The 14,904-nt window shown below is 42.7% G+C and overlaps 2 protein-coding genes across 5 annotated transcripts; both read left to right on the plus strand.

The window, feature by feature from the left end:
• The first annotated feature begins 663 nt into the window (after positions 1-663).
• lpar4 (lysophosphatidic acid receptor 4) lies at positions 664-7,824 on the plus strand. 3 transcript variants are annotated; one of them, XM_085420345.1, is made up of 3 exons: positions 664-960; positions 5,918-6,667; positions 6,778-7,824. In XM_085420345.1, exons 2-3 carry the CDS (start codon positions 6,092-6,094, stop codon positions 7,264-7,266), a joined length of 1,065 nt encoding a protein of 354 aa, XP_085276471.1. In that variant the 5' UTR covers positions 664-960; positions 5,918-6,091; the 3' UTR covers positions 7,267-7,824. The 3 variants fall into 3 exon arrangements, with proteins under 3 accessions (XP_085276471.1, XP_085276486.1, XP_085276479.1); XM_085420360.1 differs by having other exon boundaries at positions 664-956; XM_085420353.1 differs by having other exon boundaries at positions 664-931.
• Positions 7,825-9,861: 2,037 nt separating this feature from the next.
• Positions 9,862-14,853, plus strand: p2ry10 (P2Y receptor family member 10). Of its 2 annotated transcripts, none has more exons than XM_085420310.1 (4): positions 9,862-10,311; positions 12,929-13,168; positions 13,247-13,427; positions 13,709-14,558. In XM_085420310.1, exons 2-4 carry the CDS (start codon positions 13,020-13,022, stop codon positions 14,555-14,557), a joined length of 1,179 nt encoding a protein of 392 aa, XP_085276436.1. In that variant the 5' UTR covers positions 9,862-10,311; positions 12,929-13,019; the 3' UTR covers position 14,558. The 2 variants fall into 2 exon arrangements, with proteins under 2 accessions (XP_085276436.1, XP_085276444.1); XM_085420318.1 differs by lacking the exon at positions 9,862-10,311 and adding an exon at positions 10,332-10,777 and having other exon boundaries at positions 13,709-14,853.
• Positions 14,854-14,904: the final 51 nt, after the last annotated feature.

A 14,904-nucleotide genomic window follows, 5' to 3' on the forward strand; every position in this document is an offset into this window, starting at 1 on the left:
TTTTTTGCCCTTTGAACAATCTCTAGGGTACCAGCCTCCAACTTTTCCTTCCGGTGAATCCGACCTTGCTGTGCCATCTGGCCAACTCTAACGAGTAGGCAAATGTGGACCCAGACCCAGTTAATCGTTGTTGTGGTTTTCTCTGCATTATTGTTGGGTTCTCATCTTACAATATAAAGGGGGCTATAAATATGAGGTGACTGTTGTTGTTATTTGGAGTTATATAAAAAAAATGGAATTAAAAATATTGACAGAGAGCAAAAAACAAGAGGCAGCCAACATCAAAAAAATGAGCTTTGAATGTCCCTGGCAAACCTGGAAAACTATTCCTGAAAACTACTTGAGCAAATTAAAAGGAAGCTGTACTGAAGAATATAGATGATCATACCAAATATTGACTTGAACAATGAAGTTATACAAACTTTTTGTTAGTGCACTTCTGTTTATACCCGCACATCCTCCAATAAAATCTCTCCATCTTTATCTCATCCAAGCAAAATAAAAAAGAAAGACTTTTGTGATGGATCACTCTTGTGTGGCCCTCTCTCCTTGTCCTCTCCTTCTTCACAAATCTCTATTCACTCTCTCCCTCCTCCCCTCCTCTCCTTCTCACTGGCCGAGGTACTATTGTCTCGTTTCCTGTCACCGTGCGGGCGGCTCTCCGCACGCGCACAGCAGGCGTGGCGGGTTGTGATGCGGTCACATTTGTAGCGGACGGACGGAGCGAGTCGTCAGGATTTGCGGCTCGCTTAAAAACCAGTGGTTTGCGCTGGTGGGTTACAGTTTAACTCGTGAGAGACTCTAAGGAAAGTAGTTTGCAGTCGGAGCAGCAGCAAAACCTTTAAGTTGGGAAATAAAAGAAGGTCTGGAGGGTTTTTTCGCCCCCTTTGACAGCTGCGCCGCTGCACCGACAAACATCAATGACCGGGAGGTGAGCTGTCACCGTCCATTCAGCTGTCAGTAAGTTTGCTCTGCTTTGTCTTTAAGCTGCAATAGTTCCCTTTATAGCTGATGATAACCGATGATTTTGTCTCTAATGGAGAAAAAAACAAAACACCTTTTTATCGGGTTCTGGTTGTTTGAAGCTTCTGAAACCAGCAACATGTCTAACAGCTTTAACAAAGAAAACCTAAGCTGTGGATGGAGTGATGCAGCTGAAAGAAATACCATTAGCATCTGTCTGTAATGCTCATTACTACAGATTTTTTGCAGTATGGATAGTATGAGTAGATTTTTGTGTATTTGTTGTGCATGTAACAGCCTGGTTAAATTACACTACGTCCAGCACCATATTTGTTCTTTTAGTTTTCTTTATTTTTAAAACATTTGATTAATAATTTTGTGTATATATTATCATAAAATAGTTAAATAATAAACAGGTCCAATACATTTTCTCAGGTCTCAATCAATACTCGAATTGGGATCATAGAAGAAGAAAACTAGCAAATGTTCACATTTATTAATAATAATAAAAAAGTTCTAATATTGACTTTTTTTGACTGTTTCTGCTTTGATCTAAGTAACACCCAGAGGACTTCATGTACTGTTGTGAAGTAGTCAAGATGTCCGTTTATTACACCGCGCTGTGCGTCTCCTCGTCCTCCACCTTCAGCCCTGTGTGCTTTCATTCTTTCTAGCATGTGAGAGAAAGGAACAGCTGGATATGTGCTGAGCTCTGAACTCGATCTGTTGGTATCAGCGAGTCTCCAGAGGCCTGTTTCTGTCGCTGCTACGGGGGGAGACCCCGTAACCGTGCAGCTGTCCACGACCTGTGCGAGAAATCACACACTCCAGGCTGAGAACCCTCAGCTGGACCACTGGCAATCCACAACATGCTCAAACCTTGGAAGTTCTCCTGACTTTTAAACAAGCTGTTCAGCTGCCAGATTCCCGGTTCTATAGGCTCTGCTGCATTTAAAGGCAACAACAGCTGACGGTGAATCAGGGACGCTGTCAGGGGTCCTGGGCCTGAGCCACGGCACACAGAAAAGCATAGTGTTAGTGTGTTTGTGTGGGAGAGAGAGAGGGAGGACTGGCACATTTAAAGTGTTTGCCTGTTTGTGCGTTCACATGTGGAGCCTTGTGCATATGTAAGCGTGCGTCTGGTGCAGACGGGTACAGTAGGGGTATTGTAAAGGCTGATGGAGGCACAGGACAGTGCTGATGGACTAGTGTACGCTTTACTCCATCGAACTTGAAAATCCATATTTGATATGTTCGTCTTTATTTATCAACACAGCCTGAACTCTCATCACTTTGTACGTGCGTTGGAGAGTCTGTTGAGAGCACCTCACTGCTTGTTTAGTGTAATTGCATAACCCAGATTTAGCTCTTGTCGGGTTATTTAACTGGGTGGGAAAGCATGGGTACATTTCCATGGAAGACCAAAAAAAGAAAGTTAGAATTAGAGTTTTAGGTGAAGCTTGAAAAATGATGGATGCAGGAATCGCTTTAAAATGCCAAATTTTCTGTTTTTAATTGGACACAAAGTGTGATGACATCACAGAGGTTTGCTTTTAACTGACTTTAGAAACCTTAGAAACCAACATCATACAGCTGCACTGCTTATGAAACTTAAAATAATGTGTTAACGTGAACTGAATCACTCAGCAGTTAAAGGTTTGTAGTTCTGCTCGGTGACGTCACCTCTTTCTCAGTGTAAAGCGTTGTTTAGTTTGCCACATTTGTAATACTTTGTAAGGAAAGTTACTCTTATTTTGTGTAGCAATTTCATGCCCATGTTCTTTTACATGGAAATGCTTCTTTCCTCTAACTTACTTCCACTCGAACACTGTGATTCACTGGAAATCATTACCCCAATCCAAATAATGAATTTGTTGTGGATGTGGCAGAGATAAGATAGTTACCACTCTCCAACACATTTCCATCTGCCTACTTCCTGTTCTGACCTCACACATTCAGATTTAGCATCGAGTAAACAACTTGGGAACACATTGTCTGGAACAATATCAGATCAGTGTAATTGTTAATGTTTGACAAAACTATTGTATTTCACCCCACAGCAGTGCTCTGTGATGGTGGGAGCCGCTCTCAGCTGCTCTTTCCACCACGCTGGGTTATTTACTTCTTCCAGCTGGAGTTCAGCCATACATTCATTTTACGTTGCACTCTTTGACTCTGGTTCATGGACATAAATGGAATTTAAAGGAAATATGTAGATATCCCACTACAGTACATATTCCGGTCTCTAGCTATGTTATCTCACACAGTCCTGAAAGCAGCTAGAATGGTGAAATAGTTATATATTCAGTAATTTTGTTTCACTTCCTCTGATTAGACACTGCTGTGAAAGGCCAATATCTGTTCAGATAGAAGCAGTTTCACAGCATACTGACATAATGTGTCTGCACCCTCAGTTTTTGTTTTATCTTATCTTTGATATGAAAGATTACTGGGATTACATACAAGACTTCATGAAAAGTAGTAGGGCTGAACGATTATGGAAAATAATCTAATTGCGATTTTTTGCCCCAATATTGCGATTGCGATGCGATATGCGATTATTTTTTAAGGTATTTGTCTTCTGTATTATTAAACAAAGACAAGCAATACATCATATAGTATGGCCAATACTATATTACATTAATTTTAAACTGTTCTTTCCTGGAAGACAGACCTCTGTTATGATGACATGAGGTGATGCATGAATTGATGACTGACATTTTTATTTAACTTCTTCAATCACAACAGTATATTTGAACATACACAATAGTTTATTTTTAGCTTACAAACATCTGAGCATAAAGTGCTGACAAGGAACCCTGGTGTAAACATTAAAATGAAAGTCAGTACAATGTGCAGATTGCAGAAATATACATAAAAAAATCAGTGGCTTTACCACACTCAGTTTTTCGACATCTGTGAACTACTAGACAGTCATTCAATTAAAAAATAATATTAAATAAATAAAACTAATAAATAAAAAATACACACATCTTACTGATCTCTGCAGTCAGTAACATTACACATAAAGTGCAAACATAATAGCAATTGTATAAACACACACACAAACACGCCTTTAAAATTTAAAGGCGTGAAATTGGACGGTCTAGCCTTCTGATTAGCGTCACCGCTGTCTCGGTGGAGTTTAATAAACTCGGCCGTCTGCTTCTTGCTATCTAAAATATAACCAGACACTGGCGTAAATTCTCGACTGTCTCATACTTCTGTTTAATAAGTTTTCTGTTTGACGTTTAGTCAGCTGTGTGAAAACCAAGGAGGAACCCACCCGGGGGATTAATAAAGTTTTATTTTATCTAATCTAATAACTTTAATCTCAGCCAAACCGATTTACTCACGAACAAACAAAACACTGAAAAAAGTCCAACAATAACATTTTTAGGTTGTCTAAGTGACTTATATATTACGTTTAACCCGAGCAGCGAAACTCCGCGGTGATCTGAATATGATGTGCCGGGAGTTGTGCCGTTCTCGGCCGCATCAGTAACCCTCGAGCTCCCGGCTAGCTGTCGAGCTGGTGGGTAGCAGACGCCTCTGAAAACGTCGAAGCACTTTTGCAAATATGGGATATCTTGATAAACCGAGCAGATATTTGATGTTTACACAACTACTTTCTCGCCTGAAAATATGTTAAAAGTTTATTTTGTGACCCAGAAAGATTAGTATGAGTAATTTTAAAACTTAGTAGCGGCCGCCATTGCTGGAAACTGGAGTTTAGCTGGGCCGCGCTATGAATTCTGGGGACAGCCTTCGGCGCGTCGCTGTGACGTAATCGGTCTACAAATGCGGCCTCAGGAGGATGCAGCCCATGAATTGTATAATATAATCGCAGTATAATCGCAGCCTTTGCGGTTAGAAAATTGCACTTGATCATGTCGCGATATTATCGCAAATGCGATATATCGTTCAGCCCTAAAAAGTAGCGTGGTTATTCATTCAATATTCTCTCTTTTTATGGGCGTAAAGTTTCCCAGTCTGTATATGTGCACTTTTAAATGGTATATCCCAATTTTGTAACTGTTATAGCAAATAATTACATATAAATCCCGTGAATTAATTGAATTGACCCATTATTAGCGTTACATTTATGAGAGAAATTGATACTCGGATGCTAATCGATACTGAAACTTACCATCCGATTGACACTATTGACACTACGCTAACCGTGCCGTGTTCACCTCTTCCTGTGGAAACAACTCCGCACAGCACTGCAGCAGGGAGGCAGAGGCTGAACTTGTGACCTGCAGTTGACATTAACAGCACTGGAGAAGAATTTCTGCAGAGGTTCCACTTCAGCAGCATTGATGTCTTTATGTTATCAGCTAGCCAATAGTGTGAATTTAACAAGACGTCACAGTTATTTGTGTCTAAAAGGTTATTTTCCTCCTAAACTGACTGAAGCAGAGAAAAGTCGACCAGCAACTAGAGAGAAACATTCACAACCTACCTTACTAACTCTACTCGATCAGCTACAAATGTAGTAGTGCCAGATAACAATATATAATAATCATGCAGTTCAAGATTCAGGTTTACTATTTTCTTTTTGGCATGTTTCACGGATAAGTGCCTTTCAGAATTAAAATATAAAATATTGTGATACCTGATCACGAGCGACTCCATGATTCCCGATCCTGTCACATACAAACATGACCAAATCTTAGGACTGTATCAATACGTACATATAGATGGTTTTGGATGGATAATCCATGTAGTTTTGTTTGTATCTTGTTTCTTTTAAATACTTGGCTCTATCTGGTAGTTTCTTCAGAATTGTACACTTGAGATTCAGTTGTAGAAACACAGAGTAATACATTTCAACCAGCCATATTCCTAAAATGAAATCTGCATCATGTTCAGTTGTACCACATTTTCTGGAGAACTAGAGTGGTTTTGTAATGAGGAAGTGACTAAGTGCTTTTTCCTTCTTTCTCCACAGGAGGACTGACGATGACTCCGAGGGGGCTTGACTGGTGGATCCCCTGCTGACATCTTTGATCCCCAGATTTCCGCTCTAAAACACCCCCGTTTCCCGACAGCTTTTGAGCTGTTGTGCACCCTTTTATTATATATTTTTTGGAGCCCCCCCCCCCTCTGCGGCTGAGCTCTCAACATGGCTAGCCTGGTGATCAACGAGACCGGAATGGTGGACTGTGGGATTGACGACTCCTTCAAGTACAACTTGTACTCTGCGGTTTACAGCGTGGTCTTTGTGTCGGGCCTGATAACCAACTGTGCCGCACTCTTTGTGTTCTGTTTCCGGATGAAGATGCAGAACGAGACCACGATGTTTATGACCAACTTAGCATTATCTGATTTAGTGTTTGTTTTCACGTTGCCATTCAAGGTCTTCTACAACGTGAACCGCAACTGGCCTTTTGGAGATGGACTGTGTAAGGTTTCGGGAACAGCCTTCATCACTAACATCTATGGCAGCATGCTCTTCCTCACCTGCATCAGCGTGGACCGCTTCCTGGCGATAGTCTATCCGTTCCGTTCACGCGGCATCCGGACGCGGAGGAACGCGGCACTGATGTGCGCCGCCGTGTGGCTCACCATCGTGGGAGGAGGCATTTCGGTGACCTTCTTCTCTACCATCAACAGCCGACACAAAGCCACCACATGCTTCGAGGGCTTTTCCAAGAACACCTGGAAGACCTACCTGTCTAAAATCACCATTTTTATCGAGGTGAATCGAGACGCACAACATACAGATGACTTTGTTTTTTTATTACGATAACCAAGACGTAGAATTAAGGTGTAATTTTCATAATGTTTTTATTATTATTATTTTTCCAGATTGTTGGTTTCCTCCTCCCGCTCTTGGCCAATTTAATATGCTCCTCGCTGGTTCTGCGGACGCTGCGTCGCCCCGTGACTGCTGGTCACGGCTGTGACAGTAAGAAACGCGTCCTGCGGATGATCCTTGTCCATCTTGGCATCTTCATCATCTGCTTCGTCCCGTACAACTCTATCCTCTTCCTGTATGCCCTGGTGCGAACCCAGGCCCTGGCTAACTGCACTGTGGAGCGCTTTGTCCGAACACTTTACCCCATCACTCTATGTCTGGCCAGTCTCAACTGCTGCCTGGATCCTGTGGTGTACTACTTCACCTCGGAGAGCTTCCAGAAGAGCCTGACCAAGGGAGGCAAAGGGTCTGGTTCTCGACCTGAGAGCATGCCCCGCAGTGACACGGAGACTAAGGACACAGCGACCGCTGTCCCAAGCGACACCCACACTCTGACCAGCAACGGAAAAGAGACAAAGATCACTGAAATTCAATTGTGACTCAAGAAAGAAGGAGAAGAAGGACAGGGTGGATTTGACTGCAACTCCTGAATTTAACAAATATAACAATCACTTGTTTGGTCCTGAAAATGGAAAACACATAACTCACCAGATTAGTTAAGTCCTGAGGTAAGTCCTGAGGCATGGCCTGGGCTTTATGGATTAACCCGGCACCAGGGATCAGAGGAATGTATCTGTGGTTTTTATGAGCGATCGCTACAGGGACCAGAGATCCAACTACACTGGGACTATTGCAATAATCCAGAGACTCAAAGTGGGTCTATAAGAGATTCTGACATGTCATTGATCAAACATAAGACATGCACACTTCCACTGGACTCTGAAGAAGATGATGTCCATCCACATGCTGTTTAGTACTTGTGTAACACAACAGTTCCTTAAGTATTATTGTTATAAAGCTCAAGCTTTCACAGTGCATTATATCACTGTGGTGTGTTACTAGTAATGCTACTGTGTAACACAGCATTGTGTTGACCTGCTGAGTCAAATGTATCTCATCATGTTGAAGACTGAGGCCAGTAAATGTCTGTTTTTGAATTGCATTCATTATTTCTTTGCTCCGGTCTTGTGATTGTCCTCACAGTCAAACCTGCTCTGAGCTGCTCTTTGTCAGCGAGCCTGTACATTTGAACTTGTGCGGGAGTTTTTCTACTCCAGCTTCTTGGTTTTTCACCAAGCAGCCAGTGTGAGCTTGTCCTCAGCGCAGAGGGCAGCTCTGATTTAGTTGAGGACCTCGGCCTGTGTGCTGTGTCACAGGCCAAATGCTTATTATGACTGGAGCAATGGTCCATTGTTTGCCTCTGAATGAGGTCTCTCTGTCTTAATCCGGCCTTAGACTGCAGATCTGCTCAAAGTCTCTTACACACAGCAATGTGCAAACACTCCAAGTACAGATGAACGCCTTTAGCTGTTTACCCAAAATCATGGATTTAAACTGCATGGAGCACAAAACACTTGTGTGTCAGCAGATTTGGATGTTTGAGTGTTGCTGAATTTGCATGTATAAAATGCAGAAACGTGCAGAATTTGTCCAATCTTTATCATAAAGTCCGAAGAGGATGCACAATCCGGTCAGAGCAGCATCTGCAACAGCAAAATAAATCGATTTTGCAGCTGAATCTGTGAAGAAGCTTCTGAATCAAGTTAAACTTTGGTCAAGTTTGGCATCTGAAGATGGAGGAACCACCTGTAGCTTAACTGCTCTACATTAAACTTGATTTATACTTCTGTGGGAAATCTACATAGTAACAGTAAACTCCTTTTATCCCCACACCTCAGCCTTATGTGGTATGCATCAACCTGACGTTTAGTTACATTTCTCTGGATGTACACAGCAGGTTATTTAGAAGATTTCGGCATAAGGTTAAAATGAAGTTTCGGTTGTTGCATAAGTTACAATGTAGATCTGACGCAGAAGTATTCATACACGTGTAGGACACATGAGTTGAGGTCAGCTGTGAGGCAGGAATCAATAACACAAGCAGATGCAGAATTAACGGTGAAATTTCCTGTTATCAACCGAGCTACAAGTTTGGGTTGGATTGCTGGATTGTTTGGAGGGCTTTATTTAATCTTCAAACCTTGGAATTATAAACGGTCCAGAGAGTAAACAACACAGTGTAGAGCAACCAGCTGTGTTGCTGAACTCTACCGTCTTCCAACCCAGCGAGTTTCAGTAGTTCAACAAGTAGTCCCTATGCCACCATGCTTGAAGCACCACCTCGTGTTTGGTCATTAAAGCATAAACTGTAGAGCCGAGGATGACAGCAGGCTCGCAGCTTCTCTCTGTGTACTTACAGCCCCCTGCTGGAGAAGCTCAATAAATTCTCTTGGGGTCATTACACTCAATGTAGGTACAAGTTTAGTTTTTTCTATTCCTTTACTAAGCACTACAACTTTTGCTTTCCATTGCCTTAGTTGGCAATGTAACAGAGTATACCTGCTTCATTGGTATGCACAGTGAGAAATAAGGGTGTTGGGGGGGGGGGTGCGTCTGGTTGTGTGAATGATGGGAGCATTTAGCAGCAGAACGACAGAGGGGCAGCAGTCTTTGGATTCTCAGATTTGGGGTCAAGGGTAGCAGGAGGAGAGAAGAAAACCAGGAAATAAGAACAGTGGGAGTGTAGAGGTATGCATGAGCTTCACCCCCCGAGTGGTTCATTCCAAGAGTGTTGCGTCACTTTTTTTCCATTTTTTTGAACAGATAACAGTCAGATGTTTACCGTTCGAGCACGTTTGTTAAAGAAACAGTCTGCCCTAAATCTAGAAGAGAAAAATGCACATGGCTCAGTCATTTATGACCAGTGGCTTGTCCTGACATCTAGTGGCAACAAGTTGGAAGAACAGCAATTTTTAATTTGAGACAGACTGACCACAGACCACGTTCCACGTTTGCTGATTATTTTCCTGTTTTGGGCTTTATAGTCACCTGTTTGTCAGCCCTGTAGAAGTCTCAGAGAAGCCATAAAGCAGCTGGGGCAAGCATGGGAAGTGTTATCAAGTTATTTTCTCTGGGTGTGGCCTCATGCTGTGAAAGTAACAGGATGGCGAGTGTATGTCATAAAGCTGAAGCGTGGTTAAACATTTCTACAGCACGTGAAGGCTTTCCTTCTTTTTTTTCTCTAGGCCTCGTGAACGAAAACCATAACCACAAGAACAAAGCCTAAAAGCTACTGCTCATTGTCAGAGGACACACAAATGCAGCTTTTTTATTTAATTTTTCTTTTTAATTTTTAGAGGACTAGGAGCCAGGTAACCTACATTTTGCTGAATAAATACTATGATTTAAAAACGGAAGTACGGAATCTGAACGGGGAAGCAGATGAGTGCAGTTATTTTGGTCACAACGGCTGTCAGTGAACTGAGACAACTTTTACACCGTCAGTGTTGCACTGTAGATGTATTTAAATACAGACTGCAAAGAAGAGAAGCTAAAGAAGAGGGCTGATTTCCTCGGGATCTGCTGCGTCTGCGGACCAGATCACCTTTGAAAAGATCTTTTGAAAATCTTCAGAAATTTCTGAGGTAAGAAAAACAAGCATGTGTCTGCATCTGCCTGTGCTCTTTCAGCATAACCTCTTTTCCTGCTGCCATTTGGTTTAACCACATGTGTGTCCAACTCTGCTCGTCTTAGCTCTTACGTGCGTTGCTAAGCACTAGTGACGACGTCGCAAACTGCAGAAAAACACTCAAACGCAATAGGGCAGAGCTTCCCCTTCCCTTCAAAACTGGCAGCTAGTTGAGTCAGAGAACAAGTGACACCAGATCCCGCCACCTCCAGCAAACACTCTCATATCACATCACCATCAGCTTCATGCTGTCTTCACCTGCAGTGCGCTGACAGATTCTTCTTTCGGCATCTGTTGACTCCTTTTTCTGCTGCACAGCGCGAGGACTTTGTAGAAGGTGTGCGCGATGCTCCACGCGGTCGCTCCTGGCTCTGACCTCTACCTTCTGCCTATACGGGTGATTTAGAGGCACAAGAAACGAGGTATTGACACAGTGTTTGTTTGTGTAGACATGTCTGAGGGCGTCATGCTGCTGTGCCCTGCGGTCAGAGTCATGCTTTGAATATTGCTGATGTTAACGGACTGTTATTAGTGCTTTCACTTTGCATTTAATCTTAAATCTGGAAATGTACATGTGTCGCCGTGTGCATACGAAAGCTTTTGTGTCACAAGATATAAAGACTTTGAAATTTCTGATACGCTGAAAAAAAAAGTTATCGTTATTGTTGTTTTTGTTTCGATGTTGGCTAAAGCGAATCACCAGTTACTGTATCACCAATATTTAATCATATCAACTTGATATTTTATGTTAGCACGTTTAACAGCTATAAGAAACTCTTTACACGTGTTTCATGGTGTGTCATGAAAATGAATTCTCGGTTTCTGTAATTTCCTTAAGCACAACTCCTCAGATAGTATTACACAACTCTTTATCGTACAGGCATCATCAGGGAGCTTTTTTAAACTGAGAGTCTCAGCAGCTGTCAGACAAGTCTAAACAGGCCTGAATCTGGTGAAGCAGTTTAAAAAACGACCACTATTACTGTGTTCCCCTCGTGGGCCTAGTGTAGGAAAGGGTGCGGACTTATAATGATGTTAGAGGAAGGATGATCCTCCCGTGATAAGCAGAGCCAGTCCCCGATCTTTCTTCCGGTCACTTCCTGCTGCCGTCCTAAGCAGTTTTTGATTTATTTTCACTTTAACAGCTTTTTCATGGCGTTCTCATGTAAAAACACATAATTTAAACAATTAACCATCACACAAGAATGGGGAGAAAAATCTAACTGAATCATTTTTTTTTTCATATTAGCTTGGCTGTGATGACCAAAATTACTTCATATAGAAAATTGTTGTAATTTTGCTATATGCCATTAGTGCAAGCCTTTTCTGTGTTTTGCTGGCTGCTGCTTTATGACACCTTGTTTTTATCTGGGTCTGCAGCTTACCAGTCCAATAGACTTTATGGCACTTATCTCCAGAGAGCAGCTACATCTGCTTCAAAATCTGTTTAGAAATTCCCACAAACAAGCCCCAAAGAAGAAAGGTGGGGATATCCTGACTGATCAGTAAGGAACAAATATAGTGAAGGAAGACTGATATTTCTACTTGTAGCAATTTATTTTTAGCTGATCTAAGAGGACACACCTCCCTCTGCCTTTCCATGTGCACACTGAGGTGAAACGAGGAGTAGCACATAGGATAGAGCAGGTGTTGATGTTGCAGCATGAAAGGGATCGCTGAGGTGGGTTGCAAAGTGGCTAACAGATTCAAATAGCATGAAATGAATGCCCCGGTTGATTTTCAAGCAAAAGCCAAACTCTTAAATTTTTTTCCTGTAGTGCTAATGACATCATCGGGATGATGATGTCAGGAACAACAGCAACGAATGAAAGTGGATGAACTGAATTCATGGAATGCCCCTTTAATGAGTTGTTAACATTCACTTTTAGACTCAATGATTACATCATCTCATCTAAATAGACTTGATACTTTTTTACATATAGACGTTTGCAGTCATTCAGTTCTCTCACCCCAACCGGTCACCGCAGATGGCCCCGCCCCTCCCTGAGCCTGGTTCTGTTGGAGGTTTCTTCCTGTTAAAAGGGAGTTTTTCCTTCCCACTGTCACCAATGTGCTTGCTCTAAAGGGGTCATATGATTGTTGGGTTTTTCTCTGTATCTATTATTGTACGATCTACTGTACAATATAAAGCGTCTTGAGGCGACTGCTGTTGTGATTTGGCGCTATATAAATAAAATTGAATTGAATTGGATTTGAATTAAACCAGTATGCAGTTTTTTTGCAGTTGCTCTTGTTTTTTGGAGCATTTCTGTGTTAAACTGGGTTTAAAGCTACAAAGTATGTGTCACACTGCAGGAGGCTTCACACCTGCCAAAGTGAAAATGTAGGTTCACCGTTGACTGTTGCTCTGGCAGCTGCTGATTCCAGTTTTCAAAGCAAACTTTTAGTTTCAACTTTCGCAACAACATAACGGGAAACATGAAGCACTGTTCAGCTTTTTTCTTTCCACGCGCAGGCTACAAGATTTTTATTAAGGGCAAATTATGAAAATAAAGATAAAGCGCAACGTGTATGTGCATCGGATGTTTCACAAGTTCTCCTCTGCCTTTCAGCTGTCAAAGGTACTTCAGCAAAAAAAAATTATGATCAAAGGAAAGGCACGCTTGGTTATATCATCGGTGTCACTGTGAGGGAAAAAGAAATATGGTCACCAATATGACTGAATGCAACTACAATGAAACGGTCTGGAATCAGAAAATGGACGTGATATACACCTACTTCTACCTGATACTCTTCATACCCGGGCTGCTGCTCAACACCACTGCACTCTGGGTCCTCCTCAGATACATCAGGTAACACTCATACAAGTTCACACCTTTAGATTTTCAGGTATGTTTTCACTAACTCTCTCTGTATGTGCCGTTTAACAGCAAGAAGACCAAGGCGGTGATCTTCATGATAAACCTGGCGATCGCAGACCTGGCCCACATCCTCTCTCTGCCCCTCAGGATCTATTATTATTTCACGCACACCTGGCCCTTTGGACGCGGTCTCTGCTTGTTCTGCTTCTACCTGAAATATCTCAACATGTACGCCGCTATAATGTTCCTGGTAAGCAGGCAGTTTAGGGAAAGCAAGCCTTGAATTTCCTGATAATGCTCATCACAGGGAACAAGGATAATCAAATGAGATCTTTCTAGTTTTCATTACATTTAAAATCAGTCAAATGTCAGTACAAAGCACTTTTGTTGTTGTTTTTGTTTTAAAAATTAAACTCCAAAGCAGAAAGTGATTTGAATGAAAGCCTCTGTCTTCCTTCTTGGAACTGCTTTGCTTCCTGTGCCTCAGAATAAATAACAAAGTAGCTTCTTTTCATTTCTCTCTGATTTCAGGTGTGCATCAGCATGCAGAGGTGTCTGTTCCTGCAGAAGCCGTTCACGGCTCGAAGGTGGCGGCGTCGCTATGACCTGCTGATCAGCTTTGTAGTGTGGGTTGTGGTTGGTCTGAGCTGCTCTCCCTTTATCCTGATGCGGAGTAGCAACAACAGTAGCAAAAATGAAGTGGCATTAAACAGCACCCATGCCCAGTTTCCCTTAGGTGTCACCAAACAGAGTTTAGACTCCAACGCCACTTCGGCGGGCTGTTTTAAAGACTTGCCCATGCGCCAACCTCCTCTCTCGTTGACGATCACCATGCTGGTCTTTCTTGAGGCGTGTGGTTTCCTAATCCCTCTAGCATGCATGTCATACAGCACCGTCCGCATCTTCTGGTCACTCAAGGAGAAGCAGATCCAGGATCAGCACAACTCCTTCAACTCCTCAGCACGCAGCCGCCTCCACTCAGTCACCTCCAACTGCCAGGCGGAGAAACCGAATGAAAAGCACACAAATGGCGAGAAGCGGCGTGCTCTGCGGATGGTGGTGGGCTGCTTCATTCTCTTTTTGTTCTGCTTCGCTCCGTACCACCTCAACTTCGCGCTCTACCTGATGGTGAAGCAGAGTATCGTGTCCAGCTGCACCGTCAGAAGGGTGGTGCTCCAGTTTCACCCAGTGTCTCTGTGCATGGCGGGCCTGAGCTGCTGCTTCAACCCCATCCTTTATTACTTTCTTACAGCCGAGTTTAGGATGCACCTCAAAAGGCGCACCTCCTCCTTCTCGTCCTCCATCTCCTCCCCGACCACATCACCGACCCAGTGTCCTTTGCAGAGCAGACTCATGAGCACCTCCTCATACAGGGAGTAGCATTGCTCAGAGGAAAAGTCCATGAAGGATTCTGTTGAACTTTAAAGCCGACTGACACCGGGTCCAAGCTGGATATGATCAGCTGACATGTTGCAGCTGTCTGAACACAAACAACCCAAAAGACATTGACCTGAGTTGTGTGAAGCCCGCCTCCTCTAAAGCAAGCAGAAAACACCCTCCAACATGCAGTATCGTAAACGCTGCCCAATGTTTCAGTTTGTGTGTATAAAACTTGATATAAGCTATGTAATAAAAGCTGTATGTGAAATGCACTCCCATTAAAAGCTTTAAGTCTCATCTCTGGCTCTGATGTTTGTTTCTTCACTGCGAGTTGGACTTTTTTTCTT

The sequence above is a fragment of the Rhamphochromis longiceps genome, linkage group LG2 (genome assembly GCF_057381845.1).
Source record: "Rhamphochromis longiceps isolate RC_006_pf linkage group LG2, R_longiceps_female_GT1.1, whole genome shotgun sequence".
In the NCBI taxonomy this organism is placed as follows: domain Eukaryota; kingdom Metazoa; phylum Chordata; class Actinopteri; order Cichliformes; family Cichlidae; genus Rhamphochromis; species Rhamphochromis longiceps.

Excerpts from the sequence above, each read along its gene's own strand:
- p2ry10 (XM_085420310.1), top strand. The coding sequence starts at position 13,020 with ATGGTCACCAATATGACTGAATGCAACTACAATGAAACGGTCTGGAAT. Across the intron at positions 13,169-13,246 it reads GTCCTCCTCAGATACATCAG|CAAGAAGACCAAGGCGGTGA; the intron begins GTAACACTCATA and ends GCCGTTTAACAG. Across the intron at positions 13,428-13,708 it reads ACGCCGCTATAATGTTCCTG|GTGTGCATCAGCATGCAGAG; the intron begins GTAAGCAGGCAG and ends CTCTGATTTCAG.
- lpar4 (XM_085420345.1), top strand. The coding sequence starts at position 6,092 with ATGGCTAGCCTGGTGATCAACGAGACCGGAATGGTGGACTGTGGGATT. Across the intron at positions 6,668-6,777 it reads AAATCACCATTTTTATCGAG|ATTGTTGGTTTCCTCCTCCC; the intron begins GTGAATCGAGAC and ends TTATTTTTCCAG.